At 43.9% G+C, this 22,614-nt stretch overlaps 2 protein-coding genes across 3 annotated transcripts in view; both read right to left on the reverse strand.

The window, feature by feature from the left end:
* LOC128942592 (M-phase inducer phosphatase 2-like) overlaps window positions 1-2,542 on the reverse strand; it is a 6,395-nt gene extending 3,853 nt beyond the window's left edge. Inside the window, 8 exon segments of the mRNA XM_054285154.1 lie at window positions 144-393; window positions 395-594; window positions 792-884; window positions 996-1,032; window positions 1,547-1,588; window positions 1,870-1,915; window positions 2,203-2,315; window positions 2,448-2,542. Coding sequence (XP_054141129.1) covers window positions 144-393; window positions 395-594; window positions 792-884; window positions 996-1,032; window positions 1,547-1,588; window positions 1,870-1,915; window positions 2,203-2,315; window positions 2,448-2,542 — 876 coding nt within the window.
* Window positions 2,543-5,680: 3,138 nt separating this feature from the next.
* CAST (calpastatin) overlaps window positions 5,681-22,614 on the reverse strand; it is a 51,726-nt gene continuing 34,792 nt past the window's right edge. The window contains exons 8-30 of one of the 2 annotated variants that reach the window (XM_054284127.1): window positions 22,260-22,358; window positions 21,623-21,724; window positions 20,976-21,056; window positions 20,832-20,885; window positions 20,133-20,228; window positions 19,892-19,987; window positions 19,096-19,194; window positions 17,845-17,928; window positions 17,099-17,146; window positions 14,910-15,014; window positions 14,520-14,615; window positions 13,939-14,040; window positions 12,876-12,959; window positions 12,328-12,375; window positions 12,076-12,171; window positions 11,431-11,529; window positions 10,576-10,677; window positions 9,462-9,554; window positions 8,987-9,040; window positions 8,471-8,560; window positions 7,560-7,634; window positions 6,379-6,445; window positions 5,681-5,886 (exon numbers count right to left, since the gene is read on the reverse strand). In XM_054284127.1, coding sequence (XP_054140102.1) covers window positions 6,395-6,445; window positions 7,560-7,634; window positions 8,471-8,560; window positions 8,987-9,040; window positions 9,462-9,554; window positions 10,576-10,677; window positions 11,431-11,529; window positions 12,076-12,171; window positions 12,328-12,375; window positions 12,876-12,959; window positions 13,939-14,040; window positions 14,520-14,615; window positions 14,910-15,014; window positions 17,099-17,146; window positions 17,845-17,928; window positions 19,096-19,194; window positions 19,892-19,987; window positions 20,133-20,228; window positions 20,832-20,885; window positions 20,976-21,056; window positions 21,623-21,724; window positions 22,260-22,358 — 1,854 coding nt within the window. In that variant the 3' untranslated portion in view covers window positions 5,681-5,886; window positions 6,379-6,394. Of the gene's footprint in view, window positions 5,887-6,378; window positions 6,446-7,559; window positions 7,640-8,470; window positions 8,561-8,986; window positions 9,041-9,461; window positions 9,555-10,575; window positions 10,678-11,430; window positions 11,530-12,075; window positions 12,172-12,327; window positions 12,376-12,875; window positions 12,960-13,938; window positions 14,041-14,519; window positions 14,616-14,909; window positions 15,015-17,098; window positions 17,147-17,844; window positions 17,929-19,095; window positions 19,195-19,891; window positions 19,988-20,132; window positions 20,229-20,831; window positions 20,886-20,975; window positions 21,057-21,622; window positions 21,725-22,259; window positions 22,359-22,614 lie in introns of both variants that reach the window. The other variant, XM_054284117.1, reaches the window with a different exon arrangement.

Raw genomic sequence — 22,614 nt, forward strand, 5'->3', positions numbered from 1 at the left:
GGAGAGCCCGCGCTGCTGCCTGGGGTCTGGCAAGCTCCAGGGCTGGGGCTGCTCACCGAGCTGCCCCCAGCCCAGGGACCCCCCTTGGGAGCCCCCAGGAGGGGACTGTGGAGCTCCATCCACTGCCAAAGGTGGCCACGTACCAGCTTTGCCTCCTCCTCCTTCATCACCGGCGTGGTCAGCGGCTTCTCCATGCTCTGGGGCGGCGGCAGCTGGGAGAACTTCGGGAAAAAGCAGAGGAGATCCTGAAGGGGATTCCAACTGCTTCCCACCCTCCGTTAGGGACGGATCCCGTAGCCCAGGTCCATCCACTTCCCAGTGCCTCGCAGCTTTGTAGCCAGCGTGTCCCCATGAGCCCCCAGCTCCGCCCATCTCCCACACGGACACGCCTCCAGGGCAGGCTGGAGCGGCAGATGCCACTTTTCCCATCATCGCCCATCCGTGCTTCCTACCGATCGCTCCAGCCTCTCTCACCTGCAGCCCTGGAGCGCCGCAGGGGCTTTTGGCAAGGAGATCCCTCCTGGCAGCGCCGTGGCCGGCGGCCAGGCGGCTCCGCTGGCCCAGCCTCTGCAGCTTCTTGGGGACAAAACCTTCCTGCAGCGGGGGGGACGCGGCGTCAGCACCCCCGTGTCCCCGTCCTGACCCCCCCAGCACCCCCGTGTCACCTCCATGACCCCTCCAGCACCCCGTGTCCGCTCCCTGACCCCTCCAGCACCCCGTGTCCCCTCCCTGACCCCTCCAGCACCCCGTGTCCCCTCCCTGACCTCCCCAGGTGTCACCGCGCCCCTCACCTCATCCTCGGGCTGGCTCTGCCGCGCTCTGTCCCTGCGCACCTGGAGCTGGGAGATGTCCTTCAGCACCGGGCTGGCTTCCAGCGGGCGCTGCTGCGGGACAGCCGCGGGGGGAGCGGTGCTGCGCGGCCCTGTCCCCTCTCCTGGCTCCATCCTGCTCCCCCCGGCTCTGCCGGACACCCGGCAGGGTCCTGCAGCACTCACCGGCATGGAGCTGATCCTCTGGTGAAGGAGATTCCTGCTGCAATAGCCGGGAAAGAAAAGCGTCGAATGACTGCAGGTGTCCCCGACCGCTGTGTCCCACCCCTGTGCCATTGTCACCTCTGTCCCCGATGTGCTCAGGGTGGGGTAAGGCCTCCCCAGGGCTGTCACAGCTTCCCAAAGGGACCTGGGGCAACAGCACTTCCAGGCACGGAGAGAACATCGATGGCCTGAGTGGGACCCCAGGAGGGACACGGGAACAGCCTGGATTTTGGGACAGGGACAGGGACAGCCTGGGAACGGGGGCAGCCTGGCTTTTGGGAATGGGACAGCCTGGACATGGGGACAGCCTGGCTTTTGGGACAGGGACAGGGACAGCCTGGACATGGGGACAGCCTAGACACGGGGACAGCCTGGGCACAGGGACAGCCTGGCTTTTGGGAATGGCCCAGCCGGAGTTCGAGGACAGCCTGGCTTTTGGGAATGGCACAGCCCGGGCACGGGCGCAGCCTGGCACTGATGTCCTGCCGCAGGGACTGAGCCCCCTGACGTACTCTTTGAGGGCTCTCCCAAACTCCGCGATGGTTTTCTGGAAGCTGTGGGGAGAGCAGAGATGGGATTTACGGGGGGTCCATCCGCGTCCCCCCCCCCCCCCCAGACACAGACTGGGGGTCACAGCCGGGCGCGCAGCCCCCAGCCGGGCTGAGACCGGGCCCTGCTGCTCGGGAGAGGCGGGGCAGGGACAGCGGCTGTCTGTCTGTCTGTCTGACTGATTGTCTGTGTTTATGTCTGTCTGACTGTCTGTGATTATGTCTGTCTGACTGTCTGTCTGTCTGTCTGTCTGTCCCCGGGAGGACACGGGGACGGCGCCACTCACTCTTCCTGCGCGGGGCTCTGCTGTGTGTGGGACTCCGGCCGCGATCCTGCGGGGAACAAGGCACAGGGTGTGGGGATGGGGTCCCAACCCGGGGCAGGATGGGGCCGGGCCGGGAGCCGCGGGTGGCAGCGCCGTTGGGAGCAGCGGTGCCGCACGGAATGTCGCGTGTCCCCAGCGGAGCGGTTCCCGCCTGAGCCCCGGGCACGGGCTCCTGCCCAACGCCCCCCAGGAGCTGCCCCGCCGCCCCCGCCTCGGCCAAGCCCTGCCGGGACACCCCCGAGCCCCTGCGGCACCCTCGGCACGGCTGTGGGGCGGAGCGGCCGCGTCCCTCACCTGCATCCCTGGGCTGCCAGCAGTCCCGGGGACGGGCACGGTCCGAGGCCAGCGGCTCCGGGGCCAGGGGGTGCCACAGCCGCCCGTGTCCCCTCCTCGGGGTGTCCCGGAACCTGCGGGCGGTCGGACGGGGAAGGGTCAGTGGCCCGGGAACGAGAGCATCCCAAAAGAGCCCTTTAGTGTCCCATGTCCCATCCGGGGTGTCCCTGGGCAAAGCCAGCCCGGCTCCCCCGTCACCTCCTCACCTGTGCGGGCTCTCAGCCCCGTCCGGCGGCAGCGGGGCCGTGCCCGGGGAGGGCAGCGGGGACACGGGCAGCCCGCGGCCGCCGCGCAGGGACATGGCCCGGGCGAGCTCGGGCCGAGCTCCGGCAAGCGAGCGGCGACAGGGGACAAGGAGGTGACAAAGGGCGAGAGGTGAAAAGAGATGACGGGTGAGAGGTGGCGGCTGGTAAGAGGCGATAAGAGGCGGTAAAAGGTGACCAGCGGTGACCAAAGATGGCCAGAAGTGATCAGAGCTGAACAGAGGTGACCAGAGCTGACCAAGGGTGATCAAAGGTGGCCAAAGGTGACCGGAGGTGACCAGAGCTAACCAAAGGTGACCAGTGGTGACCAAAGGTGACCAGCGGTGGCCAGAGGTGACCAAAGGTGGCCAGAGGTGACCAAACGTGACCAAAGGTGGCCAAAGGTGGCCAGAGGTGGCCCGAGCTGACCGGAGCTGACAGGTGGCACCGCTCCGCTCCTGTTTACGGCAGTAACAGCAATAACAACAACAGCGGCACCCGCAGCCAATGGGAAGCCGCGGCGGGCGCGAGGCGGCGCCGCCGGCCAATGGGAGGTGCGCGGAGCGCTTGGGGGCGGAGCCGCAGCCGAGGGAGGCGATTTCGATGAGGGAAAGGGGGCGTGGTCACAAGGGAGGCGGGGCCAGTGGGGAAAAGGGGCGTGGCCGGAGCGTGTCACTGGAGGGGACGCTCGGGCAGCCCTGGTGGCTCTCGTGTGTCACCGGCAGGGCCATGGAATGCAGCCTTTTACCCACCCCTGACAGCCAGTGCCACATCCAGTCCCAAGAAAGCAAGGCTGAAACCTTGGAGGTTTTTATTGGTGGAGTTTCTGTTTTTCAAGGCTCACTTGCTCCATTTACCTGCTGAAAATTCTTATTTTTGTATTAAACTTAACTCAAATTTGTTAATTGGCACTTGTGCTTGAGGGCACTTGATTTCTTTGCTCTTGCAAATGCGCCCTTGACATTGAGTCCCTGGTGTTTATTATTTCCTGTGTTTTTCCAGTCTCTGTCAGCTTCCTCATGGATGTCCCCAGACAGCTGGAATTTTAACAGAGGTAAAGACTGAAAGAGGGGAAAAAAAAAATCATAATCTAGAGTTAATCCCAAGCATTTGTCTTGACTATGCCTCCCTTTTCTCCCACCTGGAGATCAAGCCTGCCCAAGGAGTCCAGACCCACTCCCTGGGAGTCTGGAAGGCTCCCTGTTGCACTGCTGAGAGCCAGCAGCTCTGACAAAACCCTGCAGAAGCCACCACTTCCTCCTGCTCACGCCAAATTCCATGTATTTTTAAATAATACATATCTTTATGTATAAATCAGGAATTCTGAGAAAGCTCTGCGTCACACCAGTGACATTTTGTGCTATTCAAGCATTGTCAACTGCTGCTTCTAAAACATCTTAAGAGCCTAATGGAGAATTTGACAAAAACTCAAATTGCAGGTGATTTTTCTGCAAGGTCTTTTTTTGGTCCCCTTTTATGCATTCATTTCTTATGTGAGCAGTAAATGGCATTTCTGCTTTCTGCTTTTAACTTCTCAGTTCTGAGGGAAAAATTAGGCGGCCTTCCCGGTACCCCCGGAACTCCCTCCCCACCTTTTCATTTTGGATGTGCACTGCAGCCCTCCTACATAAGAGATGGGAATTCACACACAGGTATTTCAGGACATGTCAATTTACCTGGGCACAAACAATTTCAGTGAATTGCATCTTGCTCTTCCAGCTGCCTCCCAGCACAGCAGCAGTTAAAAAATTAGATCTGCTCTTGGTCAGATATGATGCAGCTTTGAAATACAAAGGAAAAGGGGCAAAAAAAAAAAAAAAAAGTAGCAGGGTCATAATGATCTTGTGAAGGTCTTCCTGGAATCACCAACATGGAAAGTGTCACCAAAACGTAAAGAAAGATGGATTGGGCAGTGGAAGGGGCTGTCCAGGGAGGTGTTTAAGAAAAGGCTGGATGTGGCACCAAGTGCCATGGTGTGGTTGACGAGCTGGTGTTCAGTCATAGCTTGGACCTCATGATCTCAAAGGTCTTTCCCAATCTAGCTGATTCTGCAATTCTGTATTTTTTGAATAGGGGTCTTTTTGAAACCTTAGATTCAATCTTAATATGCCAGTGTTTGTGAGGTTCTCTAATTATTTTTAGGCTTTCTCCTGCCTGAGAGCAGCGGTGATGAATGAAAAGCCAGGAAGGGCACAGCGCATCCTTAAAAACTTTATTGGAGCGGCACGGTGCAGACTGCAAGTACAGTCACAAGTCTGAATATCCCCAACTTGAGTGCCTGAGCCGTCCCTGCCACAGAGCCCGGGCTGTGCTGCCAGGGGCCTCTCCCTGCCAGCCCGGGCAGGGCTGTGCAGGAGTCAGGATGAGCACAAGGGCGTTCTACAGGGCAGGGAGGCGCAGGAAAGCCCACGGAGGTGGTGGCAGCCGGCCCATGAGAGGCGCCTGGCCGTGCCTGTCCTCGCAGGGAACGGCAGGAGCGGGGCTTTGCTCCCTGCAGCAAACACCTTCAGCCCCATCCCTGCATTCCTTGATGGAGTGCCAGGAACAGGAGGACTGGAAAACAGTGCAAAATAAGGTAAAAAGGAGCCCGACCCTGGAGCTGAGCTTTGATCGCTGCTGGGGCTCGCGCCCCTCCTTTCCTTCCCCACCCTCTGTGTTACATCTGTGATTTGTCCAGTCCAGGAGACTCCTGAAATTATGAGATAACAGTACAGATATGATTGGAAATAATGGTAATAATAATAATTAGGAGAAAAAAAAAAAAAGAAGTCCTGCCCTAGTGTGTTTTAACTACTGCTAAAGGCAGCATCCCAAATACCTGCTTGATGTCCAGACGTGCTGGAAGAAGCAGCTAATCCCCAATTTCTCACTCTTTAGCCACCCACAGCTGGCCTGCAGCTTCCCACAAGGAGCTGGCCTGAGCAGAAAGCTGCACAGCCCAGCTGAGGGTAACTAAAGCTCACTATGTTCCAGAATACTTAATGCATCCACTGCAACGTTAAAAAATGCCAGCACATATGAACTCTTCAGAGATTTACAGGCACTATGTGAAGATTATGTGCAAAAGTCTGCAGATTTTTTTTCTCTTTCTTTTTTTTTTTTTTTTTTTTTTGGCATAGCTCTTCATTGATGCAATATATTTCCTGCAAATAGAAAGCATTCTTTCCCCCTGAATGCTGAAGGAAATTACAACTGTGCGAGACTTAATAAACTGAATTGCTGGGGGAAAGAAACAAACCTGAGTCTACTACTGGGAAAAAAAGAAAAGATGAGGAAAAGTCCAGCAAGTATCACTGTACAAAAACCACCCAGAATAACTATGTGCTTTTGCCATCAGCTTTTGTTCTTCAGGAATAATCATCCACCCACAGAAAGAAGACATTTTACACGATGCAGCAGGATCCTGGTGGGGGGAGAAAACAAAACAAAACAAAAAAAATATAAAGTCAGAGTGCTCATCTTCTGTCAATTGGAAATAAAACTCACACTGTAAATCTGGGAAGAATTATGGGAACTAAGCCGCCAGAGCAGAGGTAATGACACAAGGTCAATATCCTAAAGATCAAAGCCCCCAGCTGAGATGTGCTTGATCCTCATTACTCTGTGAAAATGTCTTAGGGAAGCAGCATGGTACACCTTGGAATGCTTGGAATTCCAGTCTAAACGAGTTTAGCTGCATGAAGCAGTTCTGTACAAACTGAATGGATAAAGGGTGTGAAAAACCTTTCCTGCCTGGGAACCCTGAAGTGCAAAGTCATCCCAAGCATTTTGATTTCGTAGTAGTTTTAACCACGTCTTGGTTTGTTTCAAGGACTGCTAGCAAAACTCAGCTTTAATTCACGAGCATGAAATTGTCTTTGTGGTAGCCCAGGGAGCAGGGAAGAAAAAATCTCACCTGGCTAGGTTAACGTTTAGCTTGTTTTCTGCTTCTCAGATTTGCTGCTGGAGGACTGTCCCTTTGCCTGGGGAGAGGATGAGACAATCAGAAACTGAACCAAGCTAAAACCTGAAATCAGGCTTTAGCAGACTCACAGCTCAGACATAAATACAAACTGCACCTGAAATACAGATAGTTTAGCAAGAGTATTGGTGACTCTTGCTGTCTACAGATATTTTCACCTTTTCACCATCAACTGCTTTCTTTCAGACAGAGTGGGTTGTGTCTGACCGTGTCACTCCCTGTTCCTAAACACCCTTTTACCCACACCAGTGATCAGGCCACAGCTCAGAACATCTCCCTGGAGATAAAGACACCCCTCAGTTAGACACTGAGAGCTGCCAGTCAGTTCTGGGGTCTCAAAAAAAGGCACCTGTGATGATTTAATAATAACAACAATCAGAAATCCCATCACTGACATGTGAAATGTAGAACTCCCAGAGCAGATGCAATCATCTGATTCAGGCATCTACTGCACATACCCTCTGTGAGAACAACATGATGGAACAAGCTTCACCCTGACCTGAATCCATTTTCTCGACTTCTGGATAAAAAAAGCCAAACAACCCTTTTTACCTTCCCCTTCTCCCCTCTTTTTTTTTCCCTTTTTTTTTTTTAATATAAAAACAGCTGCCTGCCTTTCCCTGCCATGTTCATTCATACTTTTTAAATGAAAGTATGTAGGTCTTCACTAATTAAAAAAAAATAATTTATGATAATAACCTGGGAACCTGGCTGGGTTGTTGGAGTACTTTTTAATCACTTTTGGGATGCTGTTACTCAAAACTGTGAAGAAATGAGAGAAAGGGTGGGGATCCTGCCCAAGGCAGCTACAGATATGCACTCTTAGATCTACAAATCTGGGAAGGAGAAGCCTGTGAACCACTGAGCAACCCCCTCAGAGGACAATACTCTGTCTGAAATATATATATATATATTTTTGCCCCTGTTTATTGCCAATTTCCCTTGAAGTAGAAAGGGGCCTTTCTCCTATGTGCATGTTTACAAAAACGGATCAAATTCAACATATTGATGAAAAACTTCCCCCAAAATAACAACCCTGTAACATGAGTCCAAAATCCAGCTGCCCCTCTGCCCCTCTTGTATGACTGCCCATACTTCCATAAATGTGTCTGTACCGTTTTAGGGTCTCTGGGCTTTCCTTTATCCTTTGAGCTTGGTTTAGTGGTCGTAGATTCCTTTCCACTTTTGTCCTACACTCCAAAGAAAAAAAAATAATTACAGTTACAAGGAGAATAGAGCACTGGTGGCTCCTGCTTTGACACCTGCCAAAACACAATCTCTTGAATGGGTCTGGCAGCAGCACAGGCCGTGCTGACAGGAGACTACATCAGAAAAACCTGGTAGAGATGGGCAGATTTTGCCTTTGTCACCAAGCAATAATGCTGCAGCAGCAGATTTAGCCCTGGATTTCACAAGCAGAGGAAGCAGCACTTGAAACACCAGTGGTCCTGCCTTCAGCTGCCTGAGGGAAGCACTGCAGTGGCCAGCAGAGCTCTTTGGAAACAGCTCTTTCCTCCCAGGAATTCAGCTGATTTCAAAGCTGCTGCTCCTTTTCTCAGTTGCAGGGCCTCTCCAGTCCATTCCTTCTCCTTTCTTCCTGTCAACCCTACTGTTTTCCCTAACACTTCTGAAAGTCTTTCCTGCTCCCTGCTTTTTCTCCCTGCAAAACCCCCTTGGGCTGTCTCCCAACCATTGCTAGAGGGTGCCTGCTATCATTGAGCAAAGCTTTCTCTGCCCCTCTGCAGTTTATGAACACTCTTAAAAACTGTTACCACATTTCTCTGCTCAACTTACTCCTCCAAGCCTGTCTGAAAGGCTCTAATTATCACAAACAGTCCTTCTTCCAAATATTTAGAACACAGAAATACATCCAACAATATTTAGTACACAGCAAAGTACATCCAACTCCCACTGCAGAAGTGAGACAATCCTTGCATCTGACCAGGCTTCCTGTAAACCTAAAATGAGCTACTGCAAGGAGTGAAAAGCTGTTTATTTTGCAAGTTATTAGCAGAAAATGTCCTACCTTTGAGTGCTGGGGTGTAGCAGGAGCCTTTGCACAAGTATCAAAGTCACCTGATAAGGCATCAATAGCTGCACTGTCATCCGTAGGTTTCTGCAATAATTTTAATTTTGAAGTCACAAAATGTGCAACCCAGCTTCCCAGAGTCAAATTAGTGGTTCAGGAACTAATGTCTGCTTTAATTAATTATCCCTTTTGTTGAAGAAAAGCACACCTGAACTCCACACACGTGTTAGAGACATCTATTTGAGGTTCCCAAGAGGCATGATTTCCTGAACATTCATAATGCAGTTGTACATAAAAACATTTCTTGTGAAGAGTTACTCCTCAAAGAAGTTTTACTGTCCACTACTGTTCCTGTTACTGCCTTCATTTATGAGTATTTGCAATTAATCACCCCTTAAGCCTACAGTGACACAATTTTGAAACAAAATCAGAGCCCACAGCATGAAAAAAACCAGAGAATAAATATCATAAATATAAAAAAACCCCCTCAATAAACCCCATCATAAATATTACCTTCTTTCCTTTGTGTTTCACATCATCCTTTGCTGTTGGCTTTGCTGGTTTACTCTTGGGAAGAAAAAAAAAGCAGATCCTCACTCATTTTGAACCAGACAGATTAGTTTTAAAATACAAGTATTTACATATGGCACTACTGGGTGTTGTTAAGAGATTGTCAATGAACCTGCACCATTCTGAATGGATTTCTTTAGTAGTTCAAAGTGATTTATTTGTTCAGACTGCCCAGTTGAAAAAGAAAAAAACCCAACAAAACAAGATCAAAACTTCTTTTTTTTTTCCCTTTTGTTTTTTTTTTACTTACAAGCATGTGAGGATAGAGGTACTCTCACTGAAGGATATTCCCATGTTTTTTACCATAATTCAGTACAGACACTCACTTATTCCACTTGTAGTCCCAAAGAGGACAAACTGGCTCAGACAGACTCAATTTCCACTGTTGCAAATAAAAACTAGGGAAGTTTTTCCTTACCTGCTCACCTGACTCCAGAAGTTTCCGATAGTCAGGTGGGATTGTTTCATCCTTCTCTCCAAGCTTGTCTCTGTGTTCAGATTTAGCCTTTTCCTGAAAGTAATCAATTAAAAAAAAAAACTTTATTACCCAGGTTAGAAATATTAGCAATCAACGAGTCAGAGAGCATATCAGACTCAGGGCAGATATGCTTTTTCACTTTAAAAATTTATAACTACTGAGAAAACCCCCATGTATTCATTTCACTATGAAACATGCTTCACGCCTGAAAGTTTTTAAAATTACATTTATTTTTCAACTTGTGCTGCTCTGATTTTTGGCAGCAGACCAGGAAGATGCCACACAGAACACCACAGGAAGGTTTTTAAGCAGACTGCTGAAGAACATTTTTGTCTTTCTTAATGCAGACATTTTAGGGATCTCTTTTTTCTTTTTTCTCCAGCTAAGATTCCAGCCTAAACTTATTGATAGGCAGCATACGGTCATTTTGATTTTCCCCAGTAACGTACTGTACCTTTGCTATTTCAAATTACAATTTATTACTACTATTACTACTATGATGCAGAAATTTATTTTCTTGTTAGCAGAAGGGCCTTTGTAGGATTTTATGAAAGACGAAATGAAGACAAAACCAGCAGAAACAAGGAAGTTTAAAAATGTGCCTGATTAAGTGAACTTGTGGTTATAAAAGTCAAAGCTTGACAAAAAGAGGGCCAGAAAATCAATTTTAGAAACTGCGGCCCGAGAAGGCACCTGAAAATTGATAATAATGGCAATGAAAAGCACTGAACTAAAATTATTTCAAATCTCCCGTAACATTTCAACACTTGCCCTCAAGTCGCTGAACTATATTAACCAAATCATCATCTTTCACAGAACACACAGGTAATCCAGAAGACTGAAAAGTGGTTGATATACCTAAGAGCATGGATTTTTTATCTCCAATTACCTTACTCTTACTCTTAAAATTCCAATGCCATATATTCCTGTGAGCATATGGGGACCATTGCAGATTCTGGGGGGTTTGGAGGTTTTTTTATTTGTTGGTTTGGTTTATTCCCTCCCATCCTTCCTTCTTTCCAAATCGCTTGAGTTTCGGAACGCCTTTTGTTACCTTCACTTTATCCACAACTGGTTTGTTCTCATCAGGGTCAGGTTCCCTCTGTCCCAGGGAATCAGACAGGAGATCCAAGGCTTCATCCATCTCTTTTCCTCCCTAACAAAGCAGAAACACATTTGTGAAAGCACATCTGCTGCAAAAATAATGTAATTCATCAATCTACTGTAAGTACTGGCGAATGAACTGTAGAATTTGAGTGACCAAAGAGCACTCCTATTGTACTTGCAGTGTAGCACAATAGATGGGGGGAAAATACAGAATATTTCTGACCTGCAGAAAACATAATTTCAAGAAGGGCTTATGGAATTATCTTGAATGGTTTTCTTTTTTTGATATAAATAAGCCTAGCTGCTGTAACGAGAGCAGATCTATGAAATAATAGGCAATTGTTGTGTGGCAATTGTTGTTTAGTAGTTACCATGGATTTTGCAATTTTATACAGAATCTGGATAGAAAAAAAGCCCTTAAAGCCAACACAGGCAGAAGGAGCTTTATATTCCCCTCCCAAGCCAGGCTGGGAGCACCAGGGGAAGATCCCTCAGCATGGATCAAAATGTGTGAGCAAAATTACAATAAACACCAGGAAGGGAAGTTCTCCTGGTATTCAAAGGGGGGTCATGGTACTGCCCGTGGAACTCTGTTGAAAATGGAGTGTCCACTCATTATTTTTTTCTCCATTTATTTTTCCCCAGGGGAACATTTTCCTTCTCTGCAATAGCCATTTTTAGCAATAAATTGTTAAATTGTGCAACAGTCTACACTGGTCACACTGTCCCGATCACGGGGCTGCCTCTCCTCACTACTCAGCCCCTTGTTTTGGGGTAAGAACCTACAGGAGAGGTTTCTTACAGTGGCAGAAGGTGCAGGGGCTGCTGAGTGCACTGAGGAAACCGTAGCAGCAGAGATCACATCCGAGGAACCCGCAGGCTTGGCACCACCCTTGGATTTCTGGAAGAACAAGGCACACAAGGAAACCAGAGAAAAATACTCATTAGACCCAAAGAAAGAAACCATCCAAAACACAGCACCCACACAGATGATTTCTAGGATTTCATTTTCTCGAGGAGCTTTGCTTATTTCAGATTGAAACACACCCCCCACACTGTGCAACTGTTCCTCATCTCACTTTGTTCCTCCATCTCAACCACTGGGTTAAACCTCACCACAGCTGAAGTTTAAACAGATTTAACATGACTCCAAAAGAACTAAGATTTCACCAAACCATCTAATATTCCCAAAAAACAGTTTTAAAATCCTGAGCTGGAAAGCAGTACTCATGCAAGCAACTGGTAAAAAAATATGTCACGTAACTAGTTTTTAGTTTGTTTGTTTTTTAAAGTCCTGCTCTTTTATTAACTTACTACAAGAAGTATTTTAAAGTTTTAGTTATTTGGTTTCATTTAAGGAACTTTATATGAAGAAAACATAGAAAATGTCATGATTATTCAAACAACTTGAAAATAAAACCAGATTTCAGAAATCTAACATACTTACCTTTAGTACAGTCGATGTAGGTAATGGTGCAGGTGGTGAGGGAGAACAGGAGAATCCTTCTGTCAAACCCTCTAAAAGGTCATTTTCACTCATAGGCTGCCATTGGAAAGAAAAAGAAGATTATAAGTCTCTTTATCTCTTAAAAAGTAAGCAGGTAACATTTTTAAACTGAGCACTGGGTAACTCTGTTCACATTTGGTAAGTAAGTCAGGAATGAAACAGTTTCAGTTAAGAAATCATCACTTTTTTTACCTGTGACTTCTCTTCTGGTTTTGGTAGGAGTGGTTTTCCATCTTTATCCTATAAAGAAAAAAAATCCCTTGCATTAACTCTTAAACAGCCATGCAATTCAAGCATCCTGGGAGCATTCTCTGAGCAACGGAAAGTGTTACAGGGCACAGGGACACAACCAGCAGCCTCTCTGGCATCTACTGCTGCTACTCAAAATGCCACTTAAAACATCCAGGTCCTTGGGCTTTTCTTGACAGCTATAACCAATCATAATTTAATTATTTCTAAATAATTTAATTATTTCTAAAGTACCAGAAGCTACAAAAAAACTCCAGTGGACTAATCTCAGGATTATTAATCTGCAGGTACCTGCATCTAAACCACTTCTATGCCCATGCAGGCATCCAACGATAGATGACAGATATTTGTGGGAACTACAAACCAGAATTTCTAGATATTATAAAAATGGCTCAACCAAAACATCAGCGTTTCAAAATGAAATGGGAGTCTCAGTTTCCCCCACACGTTCTGAGGAATGAAAGTAAGAATAAGCACATTAAATAAATTACTTTGGCTTCTGTTAATCTGTACTCTGGAGGAATTGTTTCTTCTTCTTCACCCAGTTTTTTATGTTGTTTCTTTTTGCTTTTCTCCTGTGAAGGAAAAAGAGGAATCACAGTAAAATAAATAACTACGCATAAAAATTCACACGAGTAAGCTTCCAGCCTTCAGTCCTCTGATTCTAATTGGTCTTTCTCATTCAATCCAATCGCCACATACAAATCTCACAAAAGTTAAAAGAAAGCATTTGCTCATTCCCCTGCCTGTTTCTTCCTCTGTGTATTAAAAGTAGCGTTACCTATTTCAGTGAAGCTAGCAGAGATAAGTGAATAGGCAAGGGTCAACCAAAATAAAAAATACCTTTGCGTCTTAATTCTTGACATTTTTGCAAGTTCACTCAACAGCTGTTGGGCTGCATGCTAAGGAAGGCCGAAGAGAGAAATCAGTGGCCCACTTCAAAAATTATTATCCCCATACAAGTTATGCTGGGAAAATGCCAACTAAGAGAAAAGACTAAAACCAACTTTAGGAACTTCTGCTCAACAGAATTCCAGCTGGGCTGTTTCTGATTCCAGCCAATTCCTCTGGTTTAGGGTGGCACATGGGGGCACTCAGACTGTGCCTATGAACAGTATTCCCTTGGACAGGATTTCAGTGATTTACTTATGGCTCCCCATTTAAATATATAAACCTCAAAAGTTTTGTGCATAATTCCTAATTTAAACCCCACATCATAAAGTTGTTTCCTTCAGAAAAAGGACCATACTGTGTGCTACCCCTGATGTGCATCTTAATCCTGCTTCAGTTCAGCAGGACACAACAAAATACAGTTTTCAGAAACTGAGGGAACTACTGCACTGAAATAGTCAGAATTATCAGGAAAGTGTACTCATAGTCCTGAAATCCTACGAGTACTTTCTAAGCAGAACAGAACTGCTTTCAACAGTACATTTTGTTTGTAAAAAAAATGAAAATGTAATGTCTACTTTGTTTATGACCTGAGGAAATGGAGTAGTGCTGAAGGTAATTACATCAACAGTCTATTTTTTGAGGTCTGATTTTTTTCTCTACCTTAACTTTGTCCACAACAGGCTTTTTCTCATCTGGATCAGGCTCTCTCTTTCCCAGGCTACTGGACAAGGCTTCCAGTGCTTCATCTGACACAGGACCAACCTGCGCAGGAAAAAACAATTTTTAGTTTGAAGAAACCTGGTTTTGTCTTCTGCAGTCCCTACTAGGTTCACAAACAGCATCCCCTTTAGGGCAGTAAGAGCACAGGACACCACAGAACTATCAGTTTGGCTTCCTCTCTGGGGAAGGTCACTGACCATTCAGTTTGTGCTAACTTGTATTTTTTGGGGTTTTTTTTTTTTTTTTGTTGTTTTTGTAAACCACTCAGCCTTTGTGGGTTACCACAACGGAGGAAGAACATGCAATACTGAAATGAGCATCCTGACAACTTTATCAAGTGTCTCACAGTTGATAAATACATAAGGCCCCATATAAACATATAAGGCTCCACTTTTCAAATTGCCTGAAATCCTCCTTCAGACACTAAATAAGAAAAGGCATTTAGGTAGTATGCTCTACCATTCCATAAATGAAACACTGAGTTTTGCTTCAGCTCCAGCTGAAGGGGCTCCACTACTTACTGAAGACACAGGAGCTGCAGACTGCACAGTGCAAGCTGTGGCACGGGGGACCACCTTATCCTCAGCAGCTTTTGCAGAAACAGAACCTGACTGCTTCTGAAACAGAACAATTTACACTGTATTAGTGAATATGCTTAGAAAACATAAAACGTGCCAGTTAAATGGCTTATTTTTTTCTAAATACAGTACTAAATGAGAAAGAAAAGTCTAAATTTATAGGCTGAAGATGCTTAATGAAGAGCTGAGTGCCAATATTTATGTTCCACTAAAGGCAATGGGAAGGGTAAGGTAGGAAGAGAAGAAAATTGGTTTTTTTAAAAGAACACAACCAATACCCAATCTTAGCAAAACTGTCAGTGTCAGCTTCTCCAGTGAACCAGAAGGACTTACTTTGGATGTGTTGCTGGGCTTTGGTGCTTTGGGTTGTACTGCAGGCTGTGCAGGGCAGGCAAAATCCTTTGAAAATTCATCAACAAGATCAGATTCACTCATAGGCTGCGAAAAAAATCCAAAAAACAAACAAAAAAGCATGACACAGGTGACTCACTGCCTCTTTTTCAAGAACTGTATTACAGCTACCCATAAAGCAGGAAAACATCTGTAGTTTAGACTGAAATAACCTTTCACAATTATGGGCAACAAAAGAGAATTAATTTTGCAGTGCATAAAATTAAGAAAAACACACTTCAGAATAAGTTTCTTTGTTACCATAAGCCAATATAATGTAGAGAATTGTACATATAATTCTCTATAATACATATAAAATACAAAACATAATATAGAGAACCAGATATATAATGTTCAAGACAAGGCTACTGGAAAGGAAAACACAACCTCTTAATTAGGAAGAAAAAGCTAATATTTATTAGCAGAACTAGAATTCCCTAAAAGTTCCTTTAGCCGGACCACTGACTGCTGAAACTCAGTGGTTTTCACTGTATGTGTTTTGGTGAATAAAAATTCGGTTTTAGTTTCCTGCTGTTTGTGATATATTACAATCTAATGAAGCTATGTGAACTAGGCCTCTGCAATCCATATATCCCTACATCCATAAGCCTAAAGTCCCTGGGATCCTCCAAATTACTGTTCAAAGCTAAATGTTTAAATCTTTGCTAGCAGCGATGGCCATTCACCTGCTGCATGGAACTTAACAGCTTAGGGACAGACTCATAATGCATAAAGTGATATTTCTGAGAGAGAAATCCCTCCCTCATTCCCGTTCCCTAATTCTTTATCACGTGTCTCACACTTGATAAAGTGTGAGACACCTGACAAAGACATAAGGCCCCACTTGATAAAGACATAAGGCCCCACATAAACACATAAGGCCCCACTTTTCATATTGCCTGAAATCCTCCCTCAGACACTGAATAAGAAAAGGCATTTAGGCCGTAAATTTTATTCACTAAGAGTAATGTCACTGCTTAAGGCTACACAGAGTGGAGGCCCAAAAAAAGACAAACACCAGCTGAACTCCTGAAGGAAGGACTTTGCCTTCACCAGAAATCGTGGAAGAACAGCAAGTGGCTGATGGTTCCCAGCTATTAGCACAGCTTTTAACACAGCTGTCAACACAGCTTTTGGAATTTTGCTGATTTTGGTTTTGCTGATCTCAATATTAGTGGTGATCCCTGGCAGCAGGGCCTAGTTCCCCCCACAGCAGAGCTGCTCCCTTTTCCTCCTCATGACAGGCCTGGCAGGAGTTCCCTTCTGTCCAGCTCTCAAACATCCACCACTCACGACAATCAGCATGTCTGAGACCAGAAATAACAACTTTTAGAGACCAAAAGTCTTTTTTTTCCAGCGCTTTGCCCCCACTTTAACCCCGAACTTCAGATTTCTGCCCAAAAGGCACACAAACTGGTCCTGACCCTCACACTCGTTTCAGGAGAGCAGAGATTTCCTTTGCTTTTCCAAATTTTGGCAGCACTCCTGCGCTCACAAAGTGGAGCCCTCAGTTTCTTCAGTGCACACTTCTTTTGCTTTCTTTCTGTGCCTTTAAAACTAGTATTTACAGCTGTCTCTTTCAGTATTTTAATCCTCTCTTGCACTTTCTAGGCCCTGATGGATACTCTTTACAAAGTCCAGGTTGTTCTTTGTGATTAGGAAAATGTCCACAGCAGCTTTTTTTCCTTCTTTCCAGGAGGAAATATTCCTTTATATAAAGGAATATTCCTTTATTCCCTTATATTTGATCACTAGCAAGAGGAAACTGTCAAGAAAATAAAAGATTTTCCTGCTTCACCTCTCTCTATCCTTAGCAGCTCCAACAGACCTCTATAGAATACTTTATGCTAACTCCTCACACAGCCTTTTTTTGAGTCAGCAATAATTTTTGTAAATCTCTCCTGTCCTGAACTTGCTAATTCTTTTCCTTGCATGAGCTCTTCACTCACAGACAAGTGAATTCCAGTAAAATCAACTTCCAGCTGATGCTTCTGACCAGCAGGTTTTGTGCAAGGAAGTAAAACACACAAGCAGACCAAGAGACTTACATCATGGTACAGAGAGAAGTGATGACAGAGAGGGAGAAAACAGGATATCTAGCCACACTCCTACAATATTGTCAGTTTTCTAACCTTTGGTTTTTCTTCAGGCTTCGGCAATATTGGTTTTCCATCTTTATCCTAGAAGGAAATTAAATATTATTGACATTTTTCCCTTGTTACAAGACATACCTTACTCCATCATCACCAGCAAAATAAGGTAAAGTAAATCACATACTCAAGAATTAATCAGTGACAGGAATTCCCGTAACTGGGGAATTTTTTACATGGCCAGATATGTAGATCAAAAAAAGCAAATGGGATGTCAGCACATTACAAGAGACCAAAAAGTGTTCTGCTGTTGTTTTGGTTGACTTTGACTCAATCTCCATCACTTTGGGTGACAATCAAAAAAAAAAAAAAAGCAGTTTTCCTATCGGTTCCAAATAATTTCCCACTATTTTACATCAGTGCTTTAAGGTTACATTACAAAGTGATACCAAAGAGCACTCCTGCAAAAAGATGGATTTTACAAGACTGAGATTTAATGTCAGAAACACAAAACATCACTCTTGGAGAAGGAATGAGTGACTTTGCCATTTGAGATGACTCATTCATCTCATGGATAAGATGAGATCTTTGCCCAGAGTGCCTGGAAAAAACAGTGATACCCACAAAGGCAGATGAGGAAATAAGAAGTACAGGAATCACCAAGGAGAAAGCCATTGATTAAATACTAGTTTCGTTTGTTTTCCCCATGTTCTCTCCCTCTCTGTAATGAAAGAAAATGTCAGGCAGAGCGCCCTGCCTGCAAAGCAATGGAGATATGAAAAACTTACCAACTCTGGTGTTAACCTGTACTCTGGAGGTATTGTATCATCACGTTCTCCAGCCTTTTGTTCCTTTTTCTCTTTGGCTTTTGCCTTGAAAAGAAACAACATTAAAAAACCAAAACCACTGAAAGAAATTAAAATAAAAGCTCCCTTTACAAAACTCCACTATCAGGATTCTTCTGCCTACTGTGTACTGGCCTCAGATGAAATGATTCTGTTTAGCAAGATACTAAAATCCCTCAATTTATTCCTGTCAAATGTCTGTAGTAATATCATAATGGTTTAAGATTCAACACCATATATAAATATGGCTAAATTATTTTCAATCCTAAAAAAATCTAGACAGCATTCAGAGCTCTTTGTGGCAGGCACTTTTAGAATTTTTCTGTGTACAAAATGGTCAGGATTTCTTGCACTTCAGCACTCTGATTACAGAACCCATAATTCTGTGTCTTTTTCCATCACTGGCACCAAAACAAAGTTTTTAATTCTCTGGGCCTCATTAATGAAGAAGTCATCTGCTACGTTATCTGAAGGCCCAGACTGACTAAATGTGCAACACAAGAAGCTCTTTTTTAGTCAAAATTTAGCTCAGCAACAGAAGATTTTTTACTATTTCCCCATTGTTTGCTTGGCCTGAGCTATAAGTGAAGACAGGAAAAAAACTGCTCTAAATATCGTTACAGATAGAGTTTGCAAAATTAAACCAAAAAGTTAAAGCTTAACATGCAAACACAGGGTAACTGTTTAAATTCTATCTGTTGGGGAAAAACAAAACTCTCAAAAGACAGTGAAGGCAAGACTCAAATTAGAAAGATAATGGAGTTTGATGAAAAAGGAGCACACACACTGGAAGTCAAAATCAAACAGCAAATATGTGCAAAATGAAAGCTTGCTATAAATTTTATAGAGTGCTGGGGGGGAAAAAAAACTAAAACAGAGCTGTATCTACCTGTGAATGTTTATATGCATATATGTATGTTTGCATGTACAAGCAAACTGCATGCTCATCATTTTCCAGACCACCTTACATGTTCAACTCCACCTGTCCCCACTTGGGATTCTGAATGTTTTACATTTTCTTAATCACTGAAGGCTCACACATTCCTTCGGCCTTTGATATCAAAATCACTTTCTGTGGAGTCCCTGGGTACAACTTTCTTGTTATTTTACACATTTTTCCAGTGTCTAACAAAGAAACTCAGGATTCCATAGCCAGAGCCTGGAAGCCAGGGTAAAAAATGAGTGAGGTGTTACCTCTGACACCTCTACAATAGGGGTAGGATCTTCTTCAGGTTCAGGTTCAGGTCCTCCAAGAGTATCAAGAAGAGCATCCATTGCATCATCTTTCATTTCCTGTATTTTAAGAAAATGTGCAAACCACTTTGTAAATTCTTTAAACTGGCATGGGTTTTTACCTCAAGTATTTTTATATTGTATACAAAGAAAACAGCCAGCGTCAGATTGGTCATTTTGGTTTGGCTTTATCCAATTTACTTAACACCAAATAATGTGACAGAATTAGCACAGCTTTAGTTAGATATGAGGCTTTTCTTAAGGAGAGAATGAAAAAAAAAGAAATTCAAAAACCCCCTCAGAAACCACAGTGCCACAATGTTATCTAACACAACTCTTATGTTCTTTGACTTGGCAAACTGAAAAAGTGTAAGGTCACACTTGCTCTATTCAGAGGGAAAAAACAGAAAGTTCATAAACCGTGAGAAAGTTACATCATATCCAAGTTTTAAACACAGATCACAGAGCTAAGAAAGTTTTCCTACAAATGTTTCTACTCTACTTCCTCTAGGGAGAAGAACCACAGTTATTCCTCAGAATCCAGAAGGAAAATCATCTGATACACCAATGATCTTTAAGGCACAATGGAATCTGGGCAATGGCATTTCTTGTAATTCCTATATTTTCTATAATAAAGAGGATTTACAATTGAAAATGAGAATGATGAGCATCTTTATGAGAACAAAAACACATGACAATAGCATATGCCTGTCAATTTTAATTATAAGGTAACCAGTGAAAGGAGGATTGTGCGTACCTCTTTTGATTTTGTTTTCTTCTCCTTAGGAGGAGCTGAGGTCTTAACTGAACTTGCTGCTTGTGCTTGCACAATTTCTCCTTCTTTATTTGGTTTCTGCGAGCGAGATCAAATTACAGGCAAATTTGCAAATATAGAAAAGAAGCAGGAAATTTTACCTACTTTAAAATGAAATATTATGATAACAGTGTCAGTTTTCCCACACAATAAATGCATGCAGTGGCAAGGAAAGTGTCAGTACCTCTGTCAGACTTGTCTTCTTCTCCTGAGCAGAATCAGCACTGCAGGTGAAGTCAGATGACAGGGCTTCTGCAAGCTCATCATCCGTCATTGGCTTCTGAGCAAGGAATTGCAAACCAAGTTATGAGCATGAGAAACTTCAAATATCATCACGGCTCAAGCTCAGTTTACAGCCCGAGTGTGTCCTACAATTATTCACACAGCGACCTCACTGGCACAAGTTCCTGACACAACAGAAAATAAAGGTGCTTGCCCCCACTGTTTGATTCATGTCTCAGATAAACTTTTATTTTTACTAAGTCAAACTTCCCAACCAGCAAAATTATGCTGGCTGACAGAAATCTCTGGCCAAGTGTAGAAATACAAGTAGTCTTTGCTGAAGGCATTACAGAGAGACTCCTGCTTGCACAGTATTTCTCCCCTTTGTTATTTGTGTGCCGAATATTTCTGTAAATATTTATTTGAGTCATCTCAGCTTCAGCATTGTGAAAATTCCTACAGATTTATTAAAAACATCCATGCCAAGCTCTATTTATTTTTGTCAGTAGCTAGGTTATTTGGCACCCTATATCCACCTCCCGTTGTCTGGGACTTTTGGGGAAGAGGCAACATTTATATTTTCCTAGGAATTCAATGATAACTAAATTATTTTCACCTGGATTACTTTCACCTTCCAGTATATTAAAAAAAAAAGTCTTACTTCATCTTGCTCATTCGGTTTTGGTGGGACCACGTCTTTGCCATATCCTTTGCTCTAAAGTGAGAATTAATTTTGTAGTAAGTGGGAAGCAGAAATATCCAATATTACAGAAACACATGAGGAATGTATTAATTTTTAACTCACCTTCAACAGTTTAACATACTCTGGAGGGAGACTACCTTCCCGTTTGCCCAATTCTTCCAAATATCTTGAATATATATCTTCCTGTGAAAATAATTCCCACATTAAAGTTTGTGTACTGCTCTTTATCAGAAATAAATTTCTGATAGAGCCACCTGCAGTGATACCACCAAAATGAAAATGCAAATATTGACTGGGACACTCTATAGTGTCTTTCAGTACCTACTGTCATGCACATGCCTCCTGACCTGCTTCAACAGAGCTCATCATCCAGCAGAACATTCCCAGATTCCTAATTTAAGCTATTTCAGAGTCTCAGACCATAGAATGTATTGCTGAACCTAGATTGCTTTTTAAAATTTATGTATTCCAAAATTTTTGTCATGTTTTACTGAGCCACTAAGCTTGTAATCTAATCCTTCTTACATGATTCTCCCATTCAGACTCAGAAAGTTATGCATTCTTCAACAAATTCCCAAAACTCTGTCATTTCTATATTAACAAAACCAACATTAATATGTAACTGCACACTCAGTTTTAACTCGTCACAGATCACAGGTACAAGTCCTGGATCAACGCAGTAATGAGCAACTACAGATGTAATTTAGGGATGAATCTTGTAAGAAATAAAAATGTGAAGTGTAAAATACCGTAATTTCTGGGCCAGTGTAAACAGGAGTAGTAGGCACATCTTCCTCAGGTCCACCAAGGGTATCTATTAGGCTATCAAGTGCTGACTCATCCATAGCAGGCTAAAAAAATAAGCAAACCATTACAGAGATTACAAAGGTGTACACAGGGGAAAAAAAACACCTGAAGCATCTGGTGAATCTGCAGAGTACTCCTAGAAACAAACCTAAAAGCTTTCTTTCAGCAGGATGTGTACTTGCCAAATTTTTCAGTGAGAATGGTTCTAAACTCAATTCTCCAGCATCATTAACAAGGTGTTTTATTTATTTATTTAATTTATAATTTTTTTGTGTATCGGTGGATACACATAATATATTCAAATATAACCAAAGACAGGGAGTAAATGAGTTTAAGCTTGTATAATTTTAAGCTAGTTTCTAAAGAAGTCCTATTTAACTAAACACAAATGACACACCAGTTGTTTTTCACCTCTTCCTGCAGATGGCTCTCCACCATTATACATAAACTGAGGACGTATCAGTACTTCAGCAGTTACCCATTCATTTTTTTTCCCAAAACTGAAGTATTTCAGAGAGAGAAGCACCCTCTGAGACATTACTACAGGGGAACCCTTTGTCTGGGGCTGTGTTTACCAACCTCAGTACTTGATTTGTCAGCAGCAGGAACCACACTTGCACCAGCTGTGCCTGTCCCAGCAGCTGCACCAGTCACTGTGGACATCTCCTCAGACTTTTGCTGGAGAAGAAAAAGAGAAAAATTAAGAGATAGCTTATAACAGTGTCAAAAGAGAGACAAAACAGAATAAAACATCCAATGCTGAGGCTGTGCACAGTGTTTCTGACTCAGGAACTGGCTGGCTCTAATGCACAGCACCTAGATGCTTGGGCAGAGTGAGCTACCACCATCAAAGCTCTGTTTCCAGTGAGATTCTGCTGTGGGAAAGAAAGCTTTCTATTTTAAGCACTCTACCTCCTTCTTTTATTCTGCCAGT

This window comes from Melozone crissalis, unplaced genomic scaffold (assembly GCF_028551555.1).
Source record: "Melozone crissalis strain CALT ecotype California unplaced genomic scaffold, PUWL_Pcris_2 ptg000005l_1, whole genome shotgun sequence".
Taxonomy (NCBI): domain Eukaryota; kingdom Metazoa; phylum Chordata; class Aves; order Passeriformes; family Passerellidae; genus Melozone; species Melozone crissalis.